At 47.5% G+C, this 25,922-nt stretch overlaps 3 protein-coding genes across 9 annotated transcripts in view; 2 read left to right on the top strand and 1 right to left on the bottom strand.

The window, feature by feature from the left end:
* The window catches only part of MTF1 (metal regulatory transcription factor 1), a 44,877-nt gene extending 25,085 nt beyond the window's left edge, over positions 1 to 19,792 (top strand). For 2 of the 6 annotated variants that reach the window (XM_036353050.1, XM_036353049.1), the window contains 7 exons: positions 729 to 802; positions 1,249 to 1,385; positions 4,644 to 4,721; positions 9,293 to 9,395; positions 10,282 to 10,877; positions 12,905 to 12,968; positions 14,152 to 19,792. In XM_036353050.1, the coding sequence (XP_036208943.1) occupies positions 729 to 802; positions 1,249 to 1,385; positions 4,644 to 4,721; positions 9,293 to 9,395; positions 10,282 to 10,877; positions 12,905 to 12,968; positions 14,152 to 14,582 (1,483 nt within the window). In that variant the 3' untranslated portion in view covers positions 14,583 to 19,792. The other 4 variants (XR_004974480.1, XM_036353051.1, XM_036353053.1 and 1 more) reach the window with 4 other exon arrangements.
* A 107-nt stretch (positions 19,793 to 19,899) lies between these two features.
* Positions 19,900 to 21,161, bottom strand: CUNH1orf122 (chromosome unknown C1orf122 homolog). 2 transcript variants are annotated; one of them, XM_036353059.1, is made up of 3 exons: positions 21,025 to 21,161; positions 20,602 to 20,803; positions 19,900 to 20,367 (listed from the first exon to the last, which is right to left on the bottom strand). In XM_036353059.1, the coding sequence occupies exons 2-3, from the start codon at positions 20,647 to 20,649 to the stop codon at positions 20,272 to 20,274; spliced, it is 144 nt and encodes a 47-aa protein (XP_036208952.1). In that variant the 5' UTR covers positions 20,650 to 20,803; positions 21,025 to 21,161; the 3' UTR covers positions 19,900 to 20,271. The 2 variants fall into 2 exon arrangements, with proteins under 2 accessions (XP_036208952.1, XP_036208951.1); XM_036353058.1 differs by lacking the exon at positions 21,025 to 21,161 and adding an exon at positions 20,893 to 21,016.
* YRDC (yrdC N6-threonylcarbamoyltransferase domain containing) lies at positions 21,117 to 25,749 on the top strand. The gene is made up of 5 exons (XM_036353057.1): positions 21,117 to 21,542; positions 22,096 to 22,210; positions 22,328 to 22,447; positions 24,199 to 24,341; positions 24,628 to 25,749. The coding sequence occupies exons 1-5, from the start codon at positions 21,151 to 21,153 to the stop codon at positions 24,701 to 24,703; spliced, it is 846 nt and encodes a 281-aa protein (XP_036208950.1). The 5' UTR covers positions 21,117 to 21,150; the 3' UTR covers positions 24,704 to 25,749.
* Positions 25,750 to 25,922: the final 173 nt, after the last annotated feature.

Genomic DNA, 25,922 nt, shown 5'->3' with positions numbered 1-25,922 from the left:
AGTAAAATGCTTTAGAGAAGCTTTCTATTTAAAGAAATATTTTGGCTTCCAAGAAAATACATTCATCCATATAAATAGTTATCGAATGTCTGCTGTGTGCAAGAGTTACAGCCAGTGTCAAGAACTGCATGGACCCTGCCCTCAAAGAGTTTACAGTCTAGGGGGACAGATAACGAATGTGTACACAGGAGATAAAACAAGATTAGAAATGACAGGCGCCATAAAAGAAACTAAACCCATAGGAGGGAAAGATTACTTCTGGCTTTGGTTATCAAGATAGTAAAGGAAGAAGTAGATCTGATGTAAACAGAAGATAATAGATAATGATTTCATTCTAGTGCTATGTTTCAGGCTCCATGCCTTTGAGAGCCCCTGTGCCCATTGTTGGTATTTCTAATCCTGCACTGGCAGTAGGTTTCCCAATGGGCTCTCATTGTCAATAGAATACTGTTAAGTAGTTCATCAAAAGGCGTTTCTTGTCAGTGCTCTCAATAAGTGCCTTTTCTGTAGCACAAGAAATACTTATCCTGCGCCATCAGCTCCCTCGGATCTCAGATTTGTCACCTTTCTTTTCCAGGGACTTGTCATTCCAAGTCTAAATCCAATTTTGTTGACGTGATCTTGCTGTTCTGAACATTTTAGTTTGAGTCTGTATTTACGAGAGATGTGAAGATAAAGGTCTATTAGCTGATGACTGCTGTTTCTTTTTGCTTAAACCACGTATTTAGGTGTGATCATGATGGCTGTGGAAAAGCATTTGCAGCAAGCCACCACCTTAAAACTCACGTCCGTACACATACTGGTGAGTTTAAGTTCATTTTTATTTTCCTCTTCAGAGAGCCAGTAAATACCGATGTTTCTGTTGAGACCTGTAGAGCTCTGTGGAGGGAGGGAGCCTTATCAGCTTAGCCTTCCACCTATGATGTTTGACTTTCTTTCAGAGGTAAAAGGATCTAAAGGTTGGACTCAGGAATCCAAACTTAAGAAATGAAAACAGTACCAGGATACTCAATAAAAGAACCTGGGGGGAAAGTAATCTCTTTAAACTTCCCCCGAGCAGGCTCTTCTCCGTGCTTTGCTCTACATTGAGTTTTAGGATTAAGATGGTTAACATTTAATTTAGCTAATGTGTAACAGCTGGTAACCTGAACCCTCATAAGAATACTTCCCTCTTTTAGGGAATAGTAGGTGTCTTAACTCAGTGAAACGACTTCATGGTCAAATTAACACTACTTGTCATTCTTGCAGGTGAACGACCCTTTTTCTGCCCCAGTAACGGCTGTGAGAAAACATTCAGCACTCAGTACAGTCTCAAAAGTCACATGAAAGGTCACGATAACAAAGGACACTTATACAATGCACTTCCAACTCACAACGGATCAGAGGTGTGCAGTGTTTTCTCTCTGGCTTTGAACTGGGCACCACAGAACAGCAACCATTGTTTGTGTATCAAAATAAAAGGTCAAAACATCATCTCTGTGTATCTGTTAGTGAGAGGGAAGAAATCAGGGCCAAGCTCTATGTCTTGGGGATGGGGTGGTAGAAGCCAGAAATCTCAGCAGACTTGGTGCTTCAGCCCTTGATTCAGCTCCCCCTCCTGTGTATGGGAAGAGGTCTTGAAACCCGAGGTCTAGAATGGCTTCCAGAGGGCCATCCAGATGCTCCAAAAGCGTGTATTTTCCCGTGCATATCTGCAAAATGGTGTATCTGTACTTGGGTTTGGAACACAAATTAATACCTTACCTCACACATCCATTAATCTGTCATTGGAGAGCCAGGAAGAGGCTGGGGGGTCCCTTGCCCTTCTGAATTGTCTGCAGACCAAAAGGTTTGACAATCACCAGTTTAAGGCACTAACCCACAGAACAGGCCTCTGCAAAGTTTTAGGCAATTTTGTCTAGTCTTTGACAAGTTCCTCCACCGTATTTCCCTCTCCCAGCTCATTCCAAGAGACCCTAGGGTGAATTTCCTGTTCCTGCTGGTAATGTGGCATTGGGTACTTACCATATGTCTTTTAAACCTAGGAAGTGAGTGCTATTATTGTCTTACTACTTCATAGTTAAAGAAGCAAACTGACCCCCTTTTGGATAATGAGGTTCTTAAAGTGTATAATATGATTTTGATTTGGGGAGAGACAGCATACTTTAATTCTGTGGTTTGCAACTTCTAAACAACAGAGGATCCCTTTAAACGGACTCTCTCCCTGTGTTTTATTAGCAATAATAACACTGATTGTTTGCTGTGTGCCAGATACTGTGCTAAGTGCTTTTTTATGTTTTCTCTCACATGAGCTCTGTGAGATCAGTCCTGTTGTTATCCCCATATACTGATAAAGAAACTAGAGGCAAAGAGAAATGACTTGCCTAAGGATCCAGAGCTTGTAATTAGACTTATTATTCCAGAACCTGGTTCCCGATCCCTATGTTGTAAGAGGCAAAACTGCATGTGTTGTGAAGACTGCAGCTCTGGAGCTCAGCTCTCTGAATTCAGATCTAAGCTCAGCCACTAATCGGATGACCTTAGGCAAATGGCTTCTTTGTGCCTTGGTTTCTTCTGTAAAACCAGATATAAATGTTAAGATTTGAGAGCCTTTGTCTGCTAAGCTGCATTTATGAGGTCATGATCAGTTTTCCGACTTTGGTAGCAATCCAGGGATAGTTTAACTGTTGACCACCTGTATGCACCGGAGGCCCAGTGCACAGTGCTCGGACCTCTTCTCTGGATCACTCAGCACTGTCCAGTGGAAGGAGTCTCCTCCAGCCCCAGGCTTTAAATGCCATCTTTGAGTCCTAGATTCATATTCAGCCTGGATCTCTCTGAACTCTAGACTTGTCCATTCAACCTCTCACTTGTCATCTCCACCCAGATATCATCGGCTCTTCTCCAACTTGGCATGCACAAACCTGTTCCTCCTGCAGGTTTCCCATCTTAGTAAGTGGCACCTATTTCTCTACTGGCACGGGCCAGAAATCTTGGAGTTGTTTTATTTCTCTCATACTTCACATTTACTAGCAAAGCCCATTAGCATTACCTTGAAAACATATCTAGAATCTGATCACTCTTTCTGGGTACCTCATTCAAACCACTCTCCTCTTTTGCCTGGATTATTGCAGTCACCTGCTGAGTGGTCCTCTTGGCACTCCCACTCTGCCCTGGCACACACTTTTCTACATGTCACCGAGAATGATCTTTCTAAACCATGGGCAGGTAATGTCTGTCCTCTCCTCAGAACTCTCCAGTAGTTCCTTGTGTCGCTTAAAGTCAAAATTTTTACAGTGTGTTACAAGGCCCTACACTCTGGCATCGTCACTTCTCTGACCTAATTTACATCTCTTCCTCTCGCTTCAGCCATGCTGTCCTCCTGTGGTTCTTTGAACCAGGGAAGCTCACGCCTGCCTCCAGGCCTTTGTACTTGCTGTATCCTCTGCTTGGTACACTTTTCCCACTTATGCCCTCTTTCCTTCAGTATCTGCTCAAATGCCACCTTATCTAAGAGGCCTTTCCTATTCTAATAAAAGGGAAGCTCCTATCCCAGCATTCCCTATTCCCTTACCCTCTCTAGTGTTTATTATCATCTTATATACAAATATATTTATTTGCTTGTCCCCTCCCCATACTCTAAACTCCTGCTACAATATAAGCTGTATAGTTGCAGAGACTTGCTTTTGTTCATTATTGTATCCCTGGGCCTGGAACAGTGCCTAATGCATAGTAGATGCTCAGTGAGTATTTGTTGAATGCATGCATGAATGGCAACATCTAATCCATTAGGTAAGCAGGGTTACCACAAAGTCTGTGGACTGATACTGGCATTCTAGAAACCCAGAGTTCAGAGTTGGCCTAGGCAGCCGTATTTTAATAGTCAATCCTCAGTAACGTTCTGAAGAAGGACCCCTGAGATGCCCATATTGAGGACACTGTGAGGTAATGGAAGGAAGAAGGACTTTCTGTTAGAAGCACTGGGTTTCTGTTCTGTGAATTAGCTGCGTGATTTTGGACAGTTCACTGCCACTCCCCATTAATTTTCTCATTTCAAATGGAAATGTAAAATAACACTTCAAAGTTTTATATGAATAGCAAATGAGGTTATGTGAAATCACTTTGTAAATGATAAGACTAATTATACAAATACTGTTAATTTCATATTACCATGACTTGTTATTCTAGAGCAGCGATGGCGAACCTATGACACGCGTGTCAGAGGTGACACGCAAACTCATTTTTTTGGTGATTTTTCTTTGTTAAATGGCATTTAAACATATAAAATAAATATCAAAAATATAAATCTTTGTTTTATTATGGTTGCAAATATCAAAAAATTTCTATATGTGACACGGCACCAGAGTTAAGTTAGGGTTTTTCAAAATGCTGACACGCCAGGCTCAAAAGGTTCGCCATCACTGGTCTAGAGCCTTAGTTGGGAGATAATTCTTAAACTCTTTACTAATCATCTTTAAGAAATGTAACTGATTCTTCTAAGAATATCAGGATTTTAAAAAGTGAAGTAATTCACATGGTTCTTGTTTAGATGGTTTACATCTAGACATTTGGGGCATTGTAATCAGGTGTTTTATTACATGATATGCTACTATAAATCCTGATTTTTATGGGGGTACTCAGTAAGAATTTTTTCTCTTTCACAGGATGCAAATCACTCGCTTTGTCTGAGTGACTTGAGTCTTCTGTCCACAGATTCTGAATTTCGAGAAAATTCCAATACAGTAAGTATACCTGTAATATGGGTACTAGAAAAATAAGTGCAAGAATTGAGCACTCAATTTGGTGGGGAAATTGAGGGAGACCAGTTTTTGAAGTCTTCCAAATGTAGTTGTGTTCAGTTACTTACTATTCAATGCAATAGGAACAGAGACTAAATGACTATTTAAGGGTTAGGGTTTTCTGATTTTATTTCTGTTTTTTTTAATACAAGCTTTCATAGAGAGGTTGTTCTTTCTGATGCCTAATGCCTTTTGATCCAGACCACTCACTTGATAACGTCCTGGCCCCCAAATATTTCTTTCTTTATTCATTGAGCAATTATTTATCAGGTGCCTACTCCATCAGGCAGTGTACTGGTGCTGAGCTTGTAGTGGTAAAAATGTAGGTGTGGTTTGTCCTTGAGGAGCTTAAAATTAGTCCCCTATAAGGGGGAATCTGAATTCCAGTCTCCAGATTTTCTGAAACCCCGCCGGTCTGATCTGAGTCAGTCTTTTCCTTTCTTTGAGCTCCCCACATCGGGGTGTTTAAGGCAACCTCCTCTTTGGGCCCCCAGCTAAAGGACAACCTGCTATCCAGTTCACTCTGTTTGGAATTTCCCCTCCTTTCCCGTGGCCCCGTGATGGGCCTTGCAACTGCTGCATTAAGCCGAGCTCGTGCTGCTCCGTGAGTGTGCTGTACTGCCACCGGCACCGGTTGTTAGTGTGCAGTTTTTGTTGTTTTTCTTTGCTAACTAAATATAGCTTAGGTTAGAGTTTCTGGTTATATACATGATATAAATAAGAAGGAATCAGTGCGATAGGAACAGAGACTAAATGACTCAGGAATGCTGTGAAAAAGTATTTCTCAAAGTGGAGTCATCTGCAGCACTTCTGCCAGTGTAGGTTCTTGCTGCCACCCCAGCATTCCCCATTCCCTTACTTGCCCCAAGTCCCTGGGAGTGGCACCTGACGCTGCGTTTTTATGTAAGCACCCCAAGGCCTGGGTCTGGTCATGGCAGAGTCGCTCTTACCAGACCAACTCTGATAAGAAAACGAGATAGCCCCACCAGTGTGGCTCAGTGGCTGAATGTCAGCCTATGAACCAGGAGGTCATGGCTTAATTTCTGATCAGGGCACATGCCTGGGTTACAGGCTCCATCCCCAGTAGAGGGAGTGCAGGAGGCAGCCGATCAATGATTCCCTCTCATCATTGATATTTCTATCTCTCCCTCTCCCTTCCTCTCTGAAATCAATAAAAATACGTATATATTTTTAAAAAGATAACTATATATGTGGACAAAATATAAAAAACAACCACTCAAAGGCACCAGAAAGCAACCCAAATAGGCAGAGGTAACACTTGGAAGAAGGGGCCACCTGAAAGATAGCAAAGGCACTTGGCTGGGTTTTCAGGCTTTTTGGCTTATCAGGGCCGGCTTGGTTGACACCAAACAAGGTGGCCAAAACTCAGTAAACACTCAGTGCTGCTGGCATGATAATCCAGAGGGCAGAGGTCAGGGCTACCAAAGCGCCTAGAAAATGAGGGGGCATTGCCTAGAAAGGAGAGAATCACAAAGGGGAGCCCCAAGTTCTTTGTGTAAACTGTGTCCAGATCTCTAGTTGACTGTTGAACTATGTCTGTGTGAGGCAGACTCTAAGCAGCGCAGCTAAGGCTAAAGAAGTGGGCAAAGATTGCAGCTGCTGTCCACTGCAGGGAAGACAGAGTGTGAAGCTGGAGGACAGCCCAGTCGATGAAATCTTAAAGCAAACACTCTTCCAAGTGTCACAGAATCCGGAGTCTTTCTATAACATGTTATTTGCAATGTACAGTGTAATCCAGAATTAGTAAACCTGAAAAGAAACAGAAAACTTCTATCCTTATGCAAGAGGAAAAATAATCCTATGGAGACCCACCTCAAGATGAACCAGATGTTATACTTGGTGACAAGGATTTTTTTTTTTTAAATTCTCACGAGGATGTGTTTTACTGATTTTTAGAAAGAAAAGAAGGGAGAGGGAGAGAGAAACATCTATGTATGAGAGAGACATTGATCGGTTGCCTCTGTATGCCCTCCCACTGGGGATCAAACCCGTGACCTAGGTATGTGCCCTGGCTGGGAATCAAACCCGCAATCTTGCAGGCACGGACAATGTTCCAACCAACTGAGCCACACCAGCAGGGCTGCAGACAAGGATTTTTAAGTAGCTCCAACGAATATGCTTATAATGATTGAATATATAGGAAATCTCAGCAGAGAAATAGACTTTTAAAAATGTACCAACTGGAAATTCTGGAACTGAAAATTTATGTGAAATAAAATATTCACTTGGATGAGCTTAGCAGCAGATTGGAAATGACAGAAGAAAGAATCAGTTAAGTTGAAAATAGGTCAGTAGAAATTAACCAATCGGAAGGAAAAAACAAACCACAGTAAATAAGCACTTCATATGATTTTTATGCATATTCATATTTCAGAACTAATGCTCTAAAAGAAATGTCTGTATTGGGTAGCCTGGTTGACCTCTGAGCTGTGCAGCCTAAGATTTCTGGTTATAATAGCTCTTTAATCTCAGATTGTTAAATAGTTTAGGGATTTACTCCTGGCTAGGGCTGTGACAAATGATTGAGGAGCTTTCTGGAGCCCTGGGGTCACCAGTTGAAGAACATTGTATAGTAAGGATAAGCTTCTATTTCTTAGACTTTCATTTCAGTTATACACATGGATATGTATATAATGTGAAACATATATGTATATGTACTCGATAATGTAAAATGTACTACTTTGTATCACAATGAAAACTTTGAGGGCCACTGTCTTGCCTGCGATTCTCAACCTGCTGTGGATGGAAGCTGGAAGCCTCACATAGATTTCTGCCTTCATCTCTGTCATCCTGGCAATCCGATCCACTGAACTTCCCCTCTCAGCCTTCCCGATGGTGGAGTAATGCTAGAGCAGTGGTTCTCAACCTTCTGGCCCAACCATAAAATAATTTTTGTTGCTACTTCATAACTGTAATGTTGCTACTGTTATGAATCATAATGTAAATATCTGATATGCAGGATGGTCTTAGGCGACCCCTGTGAAAGGATCGTTCGACCACCAAAGGGGTCGCGACCCACAGGTTGAGAACCGCTGTGCTAGAGTAATTGGCCTCTCTTGGCTCAAAAAGGCAGTTTCCTCTCTGAGGACCTCTAGAGGGTGGACTGTTCTGCTCAGCACACTTTGCCCAGCCCCAGAGCTATTCTCCCCCCACAAGCAGAGTTGTTGCAGAATGGCCTTAAAGTACAAGTTGGCACTGGGGCCAAATCTGGCCTGCAGATAGGTTTTGTGTGGTTTATACAGTGTTTTTAAATGGATTTCAGTTACTTGCTTTTAATGACAAGTCAGTAGACTTCACCAAATGATCCAAATTTGGGACTCTGCTTGAGCTCTGGTATTCCCCAGCCCGCAGAACCGCGTGGCAGGATTCCACTGAAGCCCAGGTGATGGGGTGCGTGCTCTCTGTCCCAGCCTCCCGGCCCTTGCCCCTCGCTTCACTTATTTCTAGGACTTGTCTAGACTCTTGGAGGTTGCTTTTGTCACTCTTGTCCTACAGAATGAATGAGTGGAGGTGGGTTGCGGATAAAAGAATTGGTGTTTTCCCCTTCCCTTAACTAACAGGAAGCCTGGAGGTGGTCATTTTATTTTATTTTTTAAATATATTTTTATTGCTTTCAGAGAGGAAGGGAGAGGAAGAGAGAGATAAAAACATCAATGATGAGAGAGAATCATTGATCTGCTGCCTCCTGCACATGCCTGCAACCCGAGCATGTGCCCTTGACCAGAATTGAACCCAGGACCCTTCGGTCCACAGGCTGACACTCTATCCACTGAGCTAGGGCAAGGTGGTCATTTTATTTAGTGCTTGTCAAGACTCAGGTCCTCAGAGTAATATGTGTTTGTTTATTTCACATTTTATCTTTACAAATGCTTCTGACCTTATTTGTAAGTTACAAAGAATCAATGTAATGACAAGAAAATGGTGCATAAAAAGGATCACTATTGCCTGTCATTCAAAGTTCTTTACAGTGGTTGATTCATTACCAGGTATACATATTAGAATATTATAGATGTTATGTAATGACCTTGAAAGTTATTAACAAAATATTACATGAGAAAAACAAGTTGCAGGTAATGGGTATTATTCAATCCCATTTTTATGTAGGATTTGGTCTCTTGGAGTATGGGTCAGCACACTTTTTTTGTAAAGGGCCAGATAGTAAATATATTAGACTTTGTAGAGCACACGATCTCGTCACAACTCCTCAGCTCTGCTGTTGTAGCTGAACAATAAATGAACAAGCCTGCCTGTGTTCCAGGAAAGCATTATGGAAACAGGCATTCAGCTGCTAGTCAGCTTATCAGGTTCTGTTTTAGAGTATTTGAGGGCCCAGTGTTGCGTGTCTGAGGTTTAGGGACATAAATGTCACTTGAGAAGGAAAAGTTAGAAACAAGAAGCACCTCAGAAGATCAGGTGGTTCTGCTGCTCTGTGTCCTCTCATTGCGAAGAATTGCCTCCGATGCGGGTCTCACATCCTTCTCTTTGTCTATCAGACACAGGGCCAGGACCTCAGCACACTTTCACCAGCAACCATCTTTAAGTCCATGTTCCAGAATTCAGATGATACGGCCATTCAGGAAGATCCTCAGCAGACAGGTTTGTTACACAGTCTCTTCCTGCCCAGATCTCAGCACTGGGAAGGGGATTCACACGTTGACTCTGAATGACAGGCATGTGAAAGATCACTTCAGTTTCTTTGAATGAAGTGACTTTCAGTGAGGGGTTAGAAAAGTAAGGGCCTTTCAGTTCAATTCCATCTTTTCCCTACTTCCCTCAGCAAGGGTCTCCTTGAGGGTCTGCTTTTCCCTAGACCAGCCGTGGGCAAACTACGGCCCGCGGAGCCGAAAGAGCGGAGGGTTCTCTTGCTCTCCCCTCCGCTCCTCCACCAGCAGCAGTGTTAACATGTATTAGTTCACACAAACACTCCATCCATGCTTTTGTTCCGGCCCTCCGGTCCAGTTTAAGAACCCATTGTGGCCCTCGAGTCAAAAAGTTTGCCCACCCCTGCTAGACCTTCAAAGAGGAGGGTCTCCTTTTCCAAAAGCTCTTGTTGGCTTTAAAAAATGAGAGGAACTGTGAGCTCTTCTGATGTGACACCCATTTGTGAGAGGGTAGGATCCACCGGCTTAGCTCAGACTGTTCGAATGAGAATCTCCCTGAAGCCTCAGTTGTCAGAAAGCGTGCACACTGGTCATGCCAGAAAGGATGTCGAGCCCCATTTGAAGAAAAGCCTTACAACGCGTTTTTTTAAGCTAAGACCTATACTAGGTCTTCACATTTAGAAAGTGAGGGTGATTGTGAAGCCTGGTTCTTGGACCAGAGGTGCCATTAAATGAAAAGCAGAAAGCCAGCCTGCTAGCAATGAAGGAATTGGCTCCAACAGACTCCAGCTGTCTTTGGTTTAGCTCATAGTGACTGTGTTTTTGTGGCTCATCGAAGGCTTGGGATATGTATATATGTTTCTATTTCTTTTTTTTGCCAGCTGCCTTGATTGAAAGTTTTAATGGTGATGCAGAGTCAGTCAATGATGTTCCGCCACCCACAGGAAATTCAGCATCTTTATCTCTTCCACTTGTACTGCAGCCTGGCATCTCCGAGCCACCCCAGCCTCTACTACCAGCCTCAGCACCGCCTGCTCCTCCGCCTGCTCCCTCCTTAGGACCTGGTTCCCAGCAAGCTGCATTTGGCAACCCCCCTGCTCTCTTACAACCTCCAGAAGTGCCTGTCCCCCACAGCACACAGTTTGCTGCTAATCATCAAGAGTTTCTTCCGCACCCTCAGGCACCGCAGCCCGTCGTACCAGGACTTTCTGTTGTTGCTGGGGCCTCTGCGTCAGCAGCGGCAGTGACGTCAGCCGTGGCAGCAGCGCCCCAACCACAAAGTACTACTGAACCCCTGCCAGCCATGGTCCAGACTCTACCCCTGGGTGCCAACTCTGTCCTAACTAATAATCCCACTATAACCATCACCCCGACGCCCAGCACGGCTATCCTGCAGTCCAGCCTCGTCATGGGAGAACAGAACTTACAGTGGATATTGAATGGTGCCACCAGTTCACCACAAAACCAAGAACAAATGGTAAGTATTATGTATAAGCAGGTCCAGTGGGGTGAAGTGTCCTTACATAGGGGACATGTTCAGAGGCTTTTGTTCAAAAAAGGAAAATGGCTGTCAGGCTCTGAAACGTGTAATTGTGTCTCTCGGTCACTTTTCCCAGAATCAGGTGGTGTAAACCCAGGGAATGCTGTGGTTGGTACCTACAGTAGGGCGGCAGAGAATCAGGCTTACATTTCCCGAGCAGTGAGCACTTGAACAAATATTCCACCTGCAGCCTAATCCCGTCATCTAGGACAGGCGCGCAGTCGGCTAACTCCGGAGGCCCAAGAGCGGTTCAGGAAGCGCCTTCTGTCTCCAGGGCAGTCACACTGAGGGGAGGGACTGATACCGCCCCATCAGATGCACGTCAGAGAAATCTCTGCTCCAGAGCCCACTTAGAGCTATTTTCTGCTATTTGGTCTTGATGATAAGGAAATGACTTCATTGTTCAATTAAATATCTCAAACAAACTATTTAGGGCTAAATAGTGAGCATTCAAATTCCATAAACGGGGTGCCAGCCACCTCTCGAGGCAACCAAGTTCCATTTTTCAATGGAAAGGTCTTTTCAATGTTACGACCCAATCTGCTTCCATGTGGTTTTTATCATTTCTTTCTGAATCTGCCCGGGGGAGCTGCATGGAACAAGTGTCGTCATTCCTTTTCCACACAACTCATTTTCATGTATTTAAATATGGGTCTTATTTTTCCATCATTATTTTACAGAGTCACCTATAACTTAGCCAGAAGCTTTCACAGTCCTAGATTTTCTTTATTTCCTTAGAGCAGCGGTTCTCAACCTGTGAGTCGCGACCCCTTTGGGGGTCGAACGACCCTTTCACAGGGGTCGCCTAAGACCATTGGAAAACACATATATAAATACATATTGTTTTCGTGATTAATCACTATGCTTTAATTATGTTCAGTTTGTAACCATGAAATTGGGGGTCACCACAACATCGAGGAACTGTATTAAAGGGTCGCAGCATTAGGAAGGTTGAGAACCACTGCCTTAGAGGGATAAAAGACAAAGCCCTAGATCGAGAGACAAATGGCAGGGGGCGGGGGTTAAAGATCAACCGAAGGACTTGTATGTATGCATATTAGCATAACCAATGGACACAGACACTAGGGCGGTGGGGGCTTGCCCTCGGGGTGGGAGTGATGGGGGGAGCGGGGAGGTTGGGGAGTCAATGGAGGGAAAAAGGTGACATGTAAAACTTTAAACAATAATAAAAAAAAGACAAAGCCCTTTGAAGTTAAGACTTGAAGATAGTTTAATAGGAAGTGTACTGAAGTGATTAGGGTGATTTCTGGGCACGACTTTATAATCCTACTTAGTAGTAACGTAAGTAGCTAATGTTTGCCGAGTGCTCGCCACGCCACGTGCCTGGGACTCTACATGCATCCTCTCATTACACCCTCGCTGGGGTTCTTTGGTTATCATCCCCATTGTCACGGGTGGGGAAACAGACTGTCAGAGGTTGACTCACTTGCCTGACCTTAACAACTGCTCAGCAGCAGTTAGGGCTGGAATCGGGCGTGGCAGAGTGCAGGGCCCACCGGTGAGCAGCTGCCCTGTGCTCAGGGCCTTCACGGGGCTGTTCTGCATGCATCTTAATCCTGGAGGGGAAAAGAACTTCCCAGCCTCTTAGAAGTGTTGGGGGATGGCAGAGAGTGGAGAGCTCAGAGGGGAAGCCAGCCCTGGGGCTCCCTCTGAGAACATCATCCGCTGGAGAACAGCAACCTTGGAGGAGCCTTTGGGCACATGGAACCACTGGATTAGGCAGCTGGGAGGCAGCCTGGAGGACAAAGCTGGCTACATTGTCCACACTGAACATCAAACAGTGGGGTGACCTCATGCCAGAGCACAAACAAAACATCTCTCAGTGCAAATCCCTCTGCACTGAGCGTTCTCTCCCTCTTGGATGACCATCACATTGGGGAGGCTTCAGCTCCTTGGAGCTCTGCCATATTCGAGTGCCATAAATGTGACTTTTTTTCTTCCAGCAGCAAGCATCTAAAGTTGAGAAGGTGTTTTTTACCACTGCGGTACCAGTAGCCAGTAGCACAGGTATGTAATTCTATGTGAGCTTTAAAAGATACTCAACTCCCTGGGCCCCTTGAGGCACAGTTTGTTGCTTTGCCCAATTTTTAAAACTTTGAAATCAAAATTGTCACATTGTATTGTTTATTTATTAGAATATCTCATATTCTTGTAACTATTGGAGGTTAGTGCACTTACGGCATTAATGCCACTTTTAACATTTTTTTTTAAACTAGTAACAGTTCTTTCCCTTTCAGATACAGCTTTTAAATGTAGCCAAAAAAAAAAAAGTTTGAATCACAATTAATGCTAAAGAGGGCAGTTGTTAATTCACTGGACTCTTTCCTAATTACAGTAATGAAGAAATAGCATCTGGGTCAGAGACTGTATAGAACTAAAAGGTCCTTTTTTTCAAACTCTATGTTATGGATTAAGAAACTGAGGCCCTGAAATATTAAATGATTCCCCCAGAGTCACAAATGAGTTTGTGGCAGAGCCAGAGCACGAGTTCTCAGGCCTCCTGGCTCCCACTCTGCTCTCCTGCCCCTTGGTCTCTAGAGCTCTTGAGACACACACAGCCCATCTGAGTTCAGAGCGTGTGCACACTAGGCTGGCTGTGTAGAAGGAGGCTTTACGGACACCCACCGTATGTCAGAGACGGCTACAAAGATGAGTGAAATGTCCTGAAGGAGCCTTGGGTAGGCGGAGTGAACAGTCCCATACAGTGTGGACAGAGGGACAAAGATGCTAGATGTGGGAGGAATCCAGGAGCTCTGCACAGTGCCAGGCAGCTGCCTTGGGCCAGCCCTAGGTGTAAGCCTGCTGGAAACACTGCCTGGAGGCATCAGAGGGGAGAGGGAGTGAGCTGGGCCTTCAGAGATAAGAAGAGTAAGTTCTCCAGAAGAACAGCCTGGGAGCTTAGGCCACGGAAAGCACCCATAGGCTCAGAGGTAAAAAAAAACACAAAAAAACCCAGAAATAAAACATGTCAGGAAAAGGGAGGCATCCACCTCCCTGGCTGGCATGGAGGGTGCAGGGGAGAGGATGGCTGGAAACAAGGCTGGAAATACGGGGCACATCTCGATGGTGTGCGTGGCATCCACCCTCTCCATCACCATTCCCGCCTCCATGGCACTCAGCCCTCACCTAGTCTAGATCCCCCTGTGCCCTGCAGCCACTTGAAGAGCAGTCTCTCTCGCCTCTCTCACAGGGAGCTCTGTACAGCAGATTGGCCTCAGTGTTCCTGTGATCATCATCAAGCAAGAAGAGGCGTGTCAGTGTCAGTGCGCATGCCGGGACTCTGCTAAGGAGCGGGCGGCTGGCAGGAGAAAGGGCTGTTCCTCCCCACCCCCTCCAGAGCCAAGCCCCCAGCCTCCTGAGGAGCCCAGCCGGAAGCTACCACCACAGACTTTCTCCTCACCCTCTGTCCCCCTGTCATCCTCCTCCGCCATCCCCTCTTCCTGTGAGCAGAGCAGACAAGCAGGGACTCCTCCAGACCCTCAGACAGAAACGTTAAGTGCCATGGATGTGTCAGAGTTTCTGTCCCTCCCGAACCTGGACACGCCGTCCAATCTGATTCCCATTGAAGCACTACTGCAGGGGGAGGAGGAGCTGGGCCTGACCAGCAGCTTCTCCAAGTGAAAGGCCACCTGTGCTCCCCTCCGGGAAGAGAGGGCGAGCAGGAAGCACACACAGGTGCGATGTCTACCATCATGGGATTGGTAATTTGAAGGATGAAGAAATCTATTTGAAATCCTCACATTTCGGATATATTTTCTTTATTCATATCCCAGGAGCATCCATTTTAAGGAACTGATCTTTGGGAGAAAAAACAACAACAAAACAACAAAAAAAGCTAAGTTATAAATGAACTGTTTGGCTGCACTGTATGTCACTTTTGCTTATTGTCATGTGAACTTGGAAATTAAGGTTACTCGTATGCATAAAAATTCCAAGTGAAAGGGTGTGTTTCCATCAATCTGATGTTGCCCATCACTTGCACTGGGGCCTTGGGGTCTGGACAGTGGAATTCAGTGTGTCAGGTGTTGCTCCTCCCTGTGCGTCTTTTGAGCCTGAGGCTGAAGCTCGCTCCAAAGGCCAGACCCTCACTCCACCAGAGGGGGAAGTGGCAAAGGCAGGTCAGACAGCTGTGAGCCGGACAGAAATTGGGTGAGGTGGTTTTGCTGTTTGCACTTGTGTCAGTGGAGCTCGGAGTGACTGTGGCAGGTGTCTGCATCCAGCTGCAGCACAGATGGGCAGCTAACAGCCTGGCCCGAAGCTGTAGGGAGGATCTGGTTCTGTGGGGCCCCGCGCGAGCTGTTTACTATCTGCCGATGGCGTGTGTGCAGAGCAGGCTCTAGCAACGTGATCACAGTCTTTGCCTTCCTGTTTCTGTCTCTCAGTTGGTTGCCAGGGTTTGCAGATCACAGCGAATTTTTCTTGGGGAACATCCCTGTTTTGTCCTAGAGTGGACATGTGGGTGTATGGCCAGTTGCTGGTCGGTGCTCTGCCTTCCTTTATGGTATTTCTCTTCCTCGGAGCAGAAGAGCTGCATTTTGCTTATCAGAAGGTGTATCGCTGAGGGAGGTTTCTTAAGGTGGCATGTAATTGGCAGGCCAGGTATCCTGGTTCCAGGTTCTAGCCAGGCTTTTGGTTGCCCCTCCCATCTCCACCTCTCACCCCTCTGGATTTTGCATACAGCCTAGTACAGTGCAAAGAAGGATGTGACTTGCTCAGCTTAGTCACTTGATTTCTAAACAAAAACAAAAAATAAACAAAAAACACAAAACGATGATCTTCTACTCAGGGTAAAACAAACAAAAAAATTCCCCTTCCACCAAAAAGCCTGAAATGTTGCAATAAGTTATCGCATTTGGAATGTTTCATTAAGTTGTGTTATAGGAAAGAAGAATTGTTTTTTGATTTGTGTATAGAATTACAACCATCTATCTGCCTTTGGCTCCAAGTCATGCCTCTAAACATAAAACATAAAATACAGCCCACACTAAAATGGAAAGTTTCTCTCAACTGGCTATATCAGTGTAGTCATAAGCACTCACCAAGCTCACTGAGCTCAGAAGCTGGGCATGGCCCCGCGTCTATAGACTAGGCCCCTTCCCTGCCTTGAGCAAACAGGGCTGCTCTTCTGGGTCATTGATGTCGGGCAGAAAGTAGCCATAATCTTGCCTTCCTTTTTCCCACTCCCTAATGTAAAAAGAGCTGCATTTGCCACTCTCCTGTCCCTGAGCCATACTCACGGCCGGCCAAGACAGTATCCAGAGCAGATCATTTTGGGAGCCAGAAGCCCAGCCTTTAACAGGATGTTCAGGGACAGACTTGGACAAGAGGGCGGTGGTGGTGAACGTCGTCACTGCAATGAGAGGTGGGCTTAGCCACAAGCAGCTGCTGGCTTCTCATTCCAGGAGTCGAGGCAGGAGAATGGGTTTCCTTTAACCTTCTGCACTCTCCTCCCCAAGAGGCTGGTGGGTTCTGGGACCACTGACCTCAGCAGAAGTTGATAAGTCAGGAGGAATCTTCTAGTACCACAGTGAGCGGGTCCTGGAAAACCAGCTGCTGAGCATGGCTTGTCCTTGGCTCTGTGGACCAGGCAGCATAGGAAGCTTTGAGGTAGGGCACGTGTGTTTTCTCTACCTCTTCTGCGAGCGACCAGCACAATACGATCCCAAAGGTAATTGGCGTCGGAGGGCAGGAATGACCTCTTCCCACATCCCTGGAGTCACCTGGGACTCAGTTCCCTGGGAGCAGGTGGGAAACGGGAGTCCAGGAAAAGCCGCTAGAAGTGTCCATGGTTTAAATGTTGCTTCTTTCTGGTAGCCAGGCCTGTGCTGACTTGTTGAGCCTACCCAGGTCAATGGCTTTTCTGCTCTCCAAAGATTGGGGGTGATGAAGAAGCATCTTAAAATAGTGTTTGGGTCGACAGATTTTTCTAGTTGCAGTATCTGCCTTTTGAGGATGATTCGAGATTACGAGGGCAACTATCAAACCCAATCAGCTTTTGAAAAATCATGAGCGTGCTTAAAATGTCAGTGAGTGGTTGCAAAGAAGAGCAGGTTTATTCCACAGGATAGGCAGTCTTTCCTTCCTCCTCCAGCGCCCTCCCTCCCCCCCCTCCTCTGTAAACCTTGGAGAAGAGTGGGCCGCTGGCTAAAGTGGATCTAGACAGAGCCTTCATGGAGAGAGTGGTTTCCCAAACCTGGAGTGAACCGAGGGAAAGGTTAGAGGTCTGCAGACTTCTACCAGGTGAAATCAAGCCTTTTTCTTCCCATGGTAACCTTAACCATTTCCCCCCTGTAGATTTATACTTCCAGTTCCTGCTAGCATCTCTAGTTATACTGCTCCGATACAGGGTGCTAGTCAGCATCAGGAATTGGAGTACACGGGCTCAGGAGGTGGGAGGAACCTTGGCTGGCACCACCAAACTGCCTTAGTGAATCTGGCCCTTCCCAGGCATTGAGGGAAAGTGGCCCTGCCTTTCCTGTCGGGTCTGGTCAGCCTCATGGGGACATCACCAGTTTGGTGGCAGGAGTTAGTGTCATTTATTGAATCCCCTGCCCCCCTATCCTTTTAGAAGGAGGTCTTGGTACAAAGCCTGGGAGGGGCCTTCATGTGTGAAGACCTCTCTGGGTAGAAGCAAGGGACTTCTGTTTACCACCTCTGGGAGAGTCAGTAGCTTGGAGAGTGTCAAGGCAGTGGACTGATGGGGCTAATGGAGGGTGGCTGGGTTTCCTGAGAGACTTTGTATAATGCTGAATGTGTCCAGAGGGACGAGTTTGCAGAACCTCATATTGGTATATTAAAGAAATAATAAAATAAAAAGCACTTTAGGTTATTTTATCTTTAACCCAGTTGCTGCAATTTCTTTTGTGTGTGTGTGTGTGTGTGTGTGTGTGTGTGTGCTTTCCACAAAGTTTTATTTTTTGCTTAGAATAAAAAGTTAAATTGAGGTGTGAAAAGAAAAGCACTTACCTTGGTGCAATATGTGTAGCTTGATGGTCGTTGTCCCATGTGGCCCTGGCCTGGCCGCATTTTCTGCTCCATCAACTCTGTACCAGGAGGCTGTCTGTAGGGAAACACTATTATGCATTCTCAGCAACTGCTCAATCTATGCAAGCCTTCCCTGTGTGCCTGAGGGCGCCCCCTCAGGCTCTCTAAAGAACTGCTGCGGGTCCTGTTTTCTGCTGACTGTTGAGGCCCTTTTGCATCACTTCTTGCACCCTTGCCATCTTTCCCCCCTTCACTATTACAAAGTGTTGTCTGAAAGGAAGGAACGGGATGTTCCTAGGTAGAAACCTGGCACCTTCTAGACTTTTATATTTGTAATCACGTCCATTGTCCTTAATCTTAAAAGACTTCTCCAGAATCACCGAAACCATTGATTTGTGGAACTTGCAACAGTATTGCTAGACTTTTCAGTTTTCCTAATCACCAATCAGAAATATGTTTGGGGAGGTATTAGAGGTGGGGAGGCAACATGAGCCATTTCCTTACCGCTCCCATGCTACCCCTATTGGCTTTTTAAGCAAAAAGGCCTCCAGCCTTCATTAAATCCAATAAACAAAGCTGTTATAATTTGCTTTATCAACTTTTTCCCTTCCCCCTCAGTCCTCTCTTGTTTCCCCTACCACCCCATTTTATCTTCATTCTCAGGCTACTATACAATGGAAAAGTTTGAAAATACTTCAGCCAAAGCAGAAAGATTTCCATAGATCCAATATGCAAATGATATTGCTGTGACATAGATCAGAATTGTTCATTCCTTAATACTGGGAGGGAGGAGGCAAGAAAACGGAATTATGCATATTTCTGATTGGTAACCAGTTAGGCTATTTCCTCTGGGACAGACTTGGGGAAGAGAAAGGGTCCTGTGTTTCTTCTCATGCCCTTTGGGGAAGCTGATGACCACTGTTTGGGCATTTTTCACTGTTAAGCCCATTCAAGAGGGCTTCTCAGTCTGCACTGAAAATGCAAATTAAACTGGATCTTTATGTTAATGTGTACATAGTACAGCCTTTTTTACTGGATGCAAAGTTTAAACACACTGCCCTTTTGGTGGTGTGCCTGCTGGGCCAAAAATTGGGTGATAACGTAGTGTCACTTTCTCAGCTCAGTGCAGTTTCTACTCTTTTTCTTATGGGAAAGTTTTTCATAAAACCTTTTTTCACCAAAACCCAGGGTTGTTTTTTGCAATATCCTTGTTATCCTCACAGTGGTGCCAAGTCAGAGGCCTCTCTTGCCCTCCCCCTGTGTCCTCAGGCCTCCCCTAGGGCGATGTTTGACTCTAGTCCTTTGTTGTTTTTGGTGAATGTGGGGGCGGGGGTCAGAGTTCAAGGTGGTTGTTTCCTTTCCCTGTGAACTCCTAGTCCCAGTTTGGGGGAGGTGGCTGGAAACTTGGTTTTGCTGAATCTCTGGCTCAGATCTTCTGGCCGGGAAAGGCAAGACCCAGGAGAGCCTTTTCTTTTGGACATACACCGGTCATTGGCTGAAGGTCTCCGTGACAGTTGTCTAAAGCCCAGTAGTTTTATTTGGATTATGTAAAGCCTATCAAATTCATTTAAGTGTGAAACATGGGAACAACAGACTTTCACTGAGCGATATGAAAACGTTACAGGTTCAGTACTTCCAAAGGAAGAAACCTCCAAACCCAAAAGAGTAAATATGAATTTGTATTTTTGAAGAATGTGAAATAATGGTGTTTGCTTAATTGCTCATTTTGTATAAACTTAATATTGTACTTTAAAATATCTGCTAAGAAGTGAAAATTTAACTTTTTGGAATTGAAAAAGCAATATTAAATACTAATGAGATCCTAATTAAATGCTTATTTAAATCTGGTAGTTATCTGTGGTATTTCTTCCCAACCCTGCCAGCTTTCCACCACTTCCTCCCTCCCCAGCCATCAGTCTTAGAGATGGGACAGAAAGGAAAGGCCAGGCACCAGGAGAGTCTGCAGGCTTCCTTTTAATCAAGGCTCTGCTAAAAGTGTTGTGTGGGACTTGGAGCCCCCGAAGCATGAAATGGACATGTAACACCACCTGGATCCCCGGAAGCAGGCCAGACCACTCTGGCGAGCACTGCTGGCCTGCCCAGCTCCGGTCATCGGGCTGGGTGTGCCTCGGCTACATTTCAAAGCTCAGCTCCGCATCAGCCAGGAAGGAGTGAACCCAGCCGCTAGCAGAGCTGCCACCCCAGGCTGAGGGCCAAGTTCCAGCCGCTGCCAGTGAAGACTGGTCCTTGACTGAAGGCAGTTGTTCAGAGTCCAGCCACCAGCCCCCCGGAGGGAGAGAGCTCAGGGCCACGGGCTCGGGAGCGGTCAGGGTTCCGCAGCTCCATCGCCAGCATCCTTTGGGAAACCGCCTCTGGCGCAGACCGCTGGCTGGGGGGGCGCCCCGGGTTTGGATGAGACACTCTGGTAGGAATAGGAAGGAAAAAAGTGAGGCTGGGAGGCAAGGCCTCGGATTAGGCCGCAAGGATATGGCTCCTTGGCATCTGGACAGCACTTAACTTTTTCAGAGCCTCTCACCCAGATGAAAAGTGGGAGGTACAGCAGCGGGGGCACGTTCACTCTCAGGGGGAGCTGGGGCTCAGCTAATCTAGCCAGTGGACAGTCCCCACCTCCCAGGCCCGGTCGGGAGGCACTGACCCCGCCACCCGCCGGCTCCGGGCGCCGGCGGCCCAGCTGCCGCAGCATCTCCTCACAGGCGGCGATGGTGTCCAGGAGCTGCCGCTGCCGCTGCTCCACCGCGTCCAGCAGCTGCTGGGCGCGCTCATCCCGGGGCGGCTGCGGGGGTGGCCTCCCGCCGAGCCCCAGCCCCGCCTTCCCACGGTCCACGCCGGCAGCCTCCCTGCCCGGAGAGAGCGAGACAGGCCGTCAGGGCCGGAGCTGGCGCGGGGTCCGAGCCCATTCCCCCCGCCCCGACGGGTCCCCTCTCACCCCCGTGACCAGTCTGAGCCGGGGCCCCATTCCATCTCCGCCTGCGCGGCCCGACCACCGCCCCCCTTTCGGCCGCCCCCTCCCCAGCGCTGCGCTAAGGTTCCGCAAAGCTGCGCCCCGCCCCGTCCCCACCGGTCTCCTTCAATCCTCCTGGGGGTCGCGGTCCCTTTAAGTTGCTCGGCGCGGAGGTGGGGCCGAGCCTCCCGGACCGGAAGCTGGCTGCGTGCGTCACTTCCTCCCGGAAGCGGGCCTGGGCGGATGTCTCCGGCGGGTCCGTGCAGGGGACTGAGGGCCGCGGTGGCTGCCAGCGTGGGACTGAGTGAGGGGCCGGCGGGCTCCGCCCGCAAGGGCCGCCTCCTCCTCCCTCCGGGCCCCGCTCGGGCGGCGCCGGGGGCCCGGCTGTTACGGCTCCCGGGGAACGGGGCCGTGCGGGCCGCAAGCCCGGAGCGCGCCGGTTGGACCGAGGCGCTGCGGGCGGCCGTGGCCGAGCTGCGCTCCGGCGCCGTGGTGGCCGTCCCCACCGATACGCTGTACGGCCTGGCGTGCTCGGCGAGCTGCTCGGCGGCACTGGACGCCGTGTACCGCCTCAAGGGCCGCAGCGAGGCCAAGCCGCTGGCTGTGTGCCTGGGCCGCGTGGTCGACGTCTACAGGTAAGGCTTCCCCGGCCCGGCCCTGCTGGGGGCGGCTCCGCGGGAGGGGCTTCCGGTGACAGGCTTGGGAGACTGAGGCGCCGGGAGCGGGAGGGGCCTGTCCGGCTCGCCCAGGAATCCGGAACTGGAAGTGTGTGTCCGCCACTTCGCGTCGGCCAGGCCCTCGGCGAGAGGCAGCGGCGCAGCCGCGAAGGCCGACCAGGCCCCTCTTCTCCTGGCGTTTCTGTGATTAATGGGGGCGGGGCGGGGAACGCCCACGGTGAAAAGGAAAAGGAAAAGGAAACAGTAGCTTAATTTAGCCGGGAGGGCTTTGAAGAGGAAATAAAACACGGACGGGATAGCCGCGCAGCCGTTGTAATTTCGGAGACCGGAGGTGTGTGGGCCCCAAGCTTGGGGTGCTTCTCCGGAGCCCAGGCTCGTAGGTGAAGAGGGAAGACGGGTGGGTCCCGCTGTCGTCCCGAGGGTCCCCTCTTCTGGATCTGCCCAGAGTCTGGACCGGGACCAGCAGTGGCCCTTCATTCGTGGGTAGAGCTGTGCCCCCTTTGTTTCCCAGGTACTGTCATGTGAACGTACCCGAGGGGCTCCTGAAAGACCTGTTACCAGGACCGGTGACCCTGGTGATGGAACGCTCGGAGGAGCTCAACAAGGACCTGAACCCCTTCACTCCCGTGAGTGGGATTTTCTCTCGTGTCTCCCTGCCATTCGGCTTTCACACGGACCCAGGCTGGACCCAGAACCCCCTCCTTCCATCCATTCTCATGGTCCCCTTTCTCCTTGTTTCATAGCTTGTGGGCATCCGGATTCCTGACCATGCCTTCATGCAGGACTTGGCCCAGATGTTTGGGGGGCCACTTGCTCTCACCAGTGCCAACCTCAGCTCCCAGCCCAGTTCTCTGAATGTGGAGGTGAGAGTTGCCTAGTTGTTGTACCATCCCCAAATGTCATCGGGCCTAACACAGTTTTCTCTGAACCAGAGGGGTTGGTGGTTCGCTGGAATTGCCCGACAGAAGAGTTTAATGATGGGAAGTCTGCCCAGTTAGCAGGGGTTGAGCTGGGGGAAATCCAAGTTAAAGAATCTTGGAAAGGTTTTATTACAAAGCTTGAGAAGGAGGGGGGAGATGATGGGTGTTTTCTTTCTATCCTATATAATAAAAGGCTAATATGCAAATTGTCCCCTTGGGAGTTTGACCAACCAGAAATTTGACCACTGGCTATGACGCTCCCTATGACGTGCACTGACCACCAGGGGGTGGTGCAGAACAAGGAAGGCCCTAGGGACCCTACCCATGCACGAATTTCTGCACTGGGCCTCTAGTCTTTTTAATAAGAAACATAAGTATAATTGTTTTTCCCCTTGTTGTAGGGGTAGCAGTTATCGGGGAATAAGGCAGTAAGCCTTTACAACAGTGCTATAAAGGAAGTTAAGGCTCCAAAAAGTTAAATCACTTGGCCCAGGGACTCCTGATCATGTTCTCTTACCTCTGCCATGAGCCAGGCCAAAGGATCATCCTAATCCTGTGTTAGCTGCATAGCTTGGAACAAATGAGGACACAGAGAAATTCACCTTACCACTGTTTTCTTCTTACTGAACTTAAATGCAGAACATAGCAAAGGGATGTGGTTTTCCATGCCCAGACCTAGAGAGTGGGTTCAGGGGCCTGGGAAAGTGAGAGCTCAGCATCCCTTCTTATTCCCAGACTGCAGGCTTTTACTTGGTCCTGGTGGCCATACTCAAGGCGTTGGGGAAGGGGATGGCGGGAGGTATTCCTGCCTGCTCAGCAAACAGTTGGCCTATCCAACTGGTATTTCCCTATTCCCAATTCCCGGGCCCATCTTCATAAGGGGTGAGGGCAGGGATGAGGGGGAGTAGGCGATGCTGTAGCTAAGAAGGGAGTACCCTTCCCGTAGCCCAAGGATTGAGTGTTGGTGGCATGCACTTACAGAGTCCACCCCGTTTCCTCTCCGTACTGTGATCCACAGTTCCCCTGAGATCCAGGATCGGAGTGCTAGAGCGGGAAGGGACCCTTAGGGAGCATCTGTCCAGCTCCCTTATTTTACAGCCACAGATAAAGTAACTTGAATGCGGTCATACCGAGATTTGGAGGAAAGTCCAGGGTAGAGCCCATCCCTTTGGGCTTCCACCTTGGACTCCAGTCATTGTGCTTACAGCTCCCCAACAGAAATGTATGGAATTTCTTCCTGGCACAGCAAGATACTCTTTGAGCTCTAGATAGATGTTACTTGGGGTGCTGATGTGGGGGAGGGGACCTTAAACCTCATAGGATGTATGTCCTTAGCATAGCTGACCTTAATTAATTGAGGTTCCTTCCCCTCTTATAGGAATGTGCCTCCTGGTTTGGGATTGTGTAGCCCAGGGGTCCTCAAACTACGGCCCACGGGCCACATGCAAATGCAAATATTGTATTTGTTCCCGTTTTGTTTTTGTTTTTTACTTCAAAATAAGATATGTGCAGTGTGCATAGGAATTTGTTCATAGTTTTTTTTTTAACTATAGTCCGGCCCTCCAACGGTCTGAGGAACCCCTGTTTAAAAAGTTTGAGGACCCCTGGTGTAGCCTTTGTCTTGTGAACCCTGCCTGCATTGTGACGACATTGCATGGGGTTAGTGTCCATGCTCTTCCTCTCTCTCTTCTTAGGAGTTCCAGGACCTCTGGCCTCAGCTGTCCTTGGTAATCGATGGGGGGCCAATTGGGGATGGCAAGAGCCCCAAGTGTCGCCTCGGCTCAACTGTGGTTGACTTGTCTGTGCCTGGAAAGTTTGGCATCATTCGTGCAGGCTGGTGAGTCTCTCCTATGCTGTGGGGATAGAATTTGAGGGAGGTTGGGAATGCAAAAGTGGCCTTGACAAAATACAGGTTGTCACACTCTCTTGCCCTGACAACCTTTATTTTGGAGAAGTGGTGGGTGGAGTGAGACTAAGTTTGCTGGTGGTTGCTGTTTCTTTCAGGATTCAAAAGGGTTTGATGAACAGAATGCAGTAAGACCAGAGAGTTAGAGCTCCCTGATCACTGGACTCTGGTGGGCTTTGAGAAGTCAGATTCTTAACTGTCCTCATTTCCTCCTCAGTGCCCTGGAAAACACTACGGATGTCCTCCAGAGGAAGTACGGGCTGCTCCCTCGCAGGGATCCTGCTGAGACTTGAGAGGCAGAAGGGCCCAGGGACTAATGCTGGACACTACGTTTCTTGTCTACCAGTGGATGGCCAGGCCTCACTTGAGAGGCCACTGGGGCCACAGCGTCACTAGTCTGACTTTGAAGGCAGCTTACCTTTATGAGCACTGTAACCAGGCCCCAGAAGAAGCTGGTTTAGCTTCACACCTGGGGAAGGGGGCTATATTTATTGTCTATAATTTCATGTCAGCCAAAAGCTGAATAGAGACTTTAAGAACATTCCTAGGATGCTTATTCTGATAAGCTTCTTCTCTCCCTCTCTCTTTTTTTTTTAAATTCTTGATATATAATTTAAATAACATTTGGAATCTAGTGAGAGTTGGTGGCATTTAACCCTACCAGACCGCTGTACCGATTTTTCATTAATTTCCACACAAAGGTGGAATATTGGCGCTAGATGAAAGGTAGACCTATTTTCTACAATGTCTCCAAGTTCCATCTTATTCTAACCACTTGTTTGCATGTAACTAACATTTTTCTATATCATGTTGGTTTTTTCTCTTTAATGCTCAGGAGCCCAGGTATAAGGGACAGTTAGGTTCAGGGCCTCAGGTCTGGTAGGATTAAGGTCCAAATAAGCTAGAGTGCCAGTTGGTGCTGTTTAAAGGACTCAAGTGACCAAAGGCTTGAGTTTTGTGCTCCTGAAGCTGGAACCGGGTTAGTATAAAGACTAGAGTAACAGGCCAAACACACTTTCCTCTGAAGCAGGGGCTGGTGGTGCGGCATGCTGCCTTGCCTGGCAGAGGGTCATCGCTTTCCGCTAATGGTGGGAAGCCAGCTCAGTTGGCAGGGAGTGGGATGGGGGATCCAAATTAAAGAGTATAGGAAAGTAAATCTCTCTTCAGACAGTGCCTTTTTTCTTATTCATAAAATACATTATAATGACACCATTATTTAAACCTAGTGTCCACTCAGCAGCCTTTATCTGCATTCATATGTATATCATGTATTAAACATAGTTATTGTTGGGCATTTGAACATTTTCTTTCATAGGAAATAATGCCTCTATTAGACGTCTTTGAAAATGGTTTGTTTTTCTTCTTTGAATTATTTCCTTAGGGTAGGATTACTGGGTCAAAGTATATGAACATTTTTATGGCTCTTGATACAGATTAGCCTTGAGAACTGAATCCGGTTCCATCAGTGATGTGAGAATTACTACCCCCCATCCCCTGGAGCACTGCCATGCT

Source organism: Myotis myotis, unplaced genomic scaffold, assembly GCF_014108235.1.
Source record: "Myotis myotis isolate mMyoMyo1 unplaced genomic scaffold, mMyoMyo1.p scaffold_m19_p_2, whole genome shotgun sequence".
Lineage (NCBI taxonomy): Eukaryota > Metazoa > Chordata > Mammalia > Chiroptera > Vespertilionidae > Myotis > Myotis myotis.
This window is presented reverse-complemented; position numbering and strand designations above follow the sequence as displayed.

Bases quoted from the DNA above. Each gene is read 5' to 3' on its own strand.
- CUNH1orf122 (XM_036353058.1), bottom strand. From the start codon at position 20,927: ATGGAATGGGGCCCCGGCTCAGACTGGTCACGGGG. The intron at 20,804-20,892 runs GTGAGAGGGGAC...CTCTCCGGGCAG, and splicing joins GGCTCAGACTGGTCACGGGG to GGAGGCTGCCGGCGTGGACC. The intron at 20,368-20,601 runs GTCAGTGCCTCC...TATTCCTACCAG, and splicing joins CGGAGCCGGCGGGTGGCGGG to AGTGTCTCATCCAAACCCGG.
- YRDC (XM_036353057.1), top strand. From the start codon at position 21,151: ATGTCTCCGGCGGGTCCGTGCAGGGGACTGAGGGCCGCGGTGGCTGCC. The intron at 21,543-22,095 runs GTAAGGCTTCCC...TTTGTTTCCCAG, and splicing joins CGCGTGGTCGACGTCTACAG to GTACTGTCATGTGAACGTAC. The intron at 22,211-22,327 runs GTGAGTGGGATT...CTTGTTTCATAG, and splicing joins ACCTGAACCCCTTCACTCCC to CTTGTGGGCATCCGGATTCC.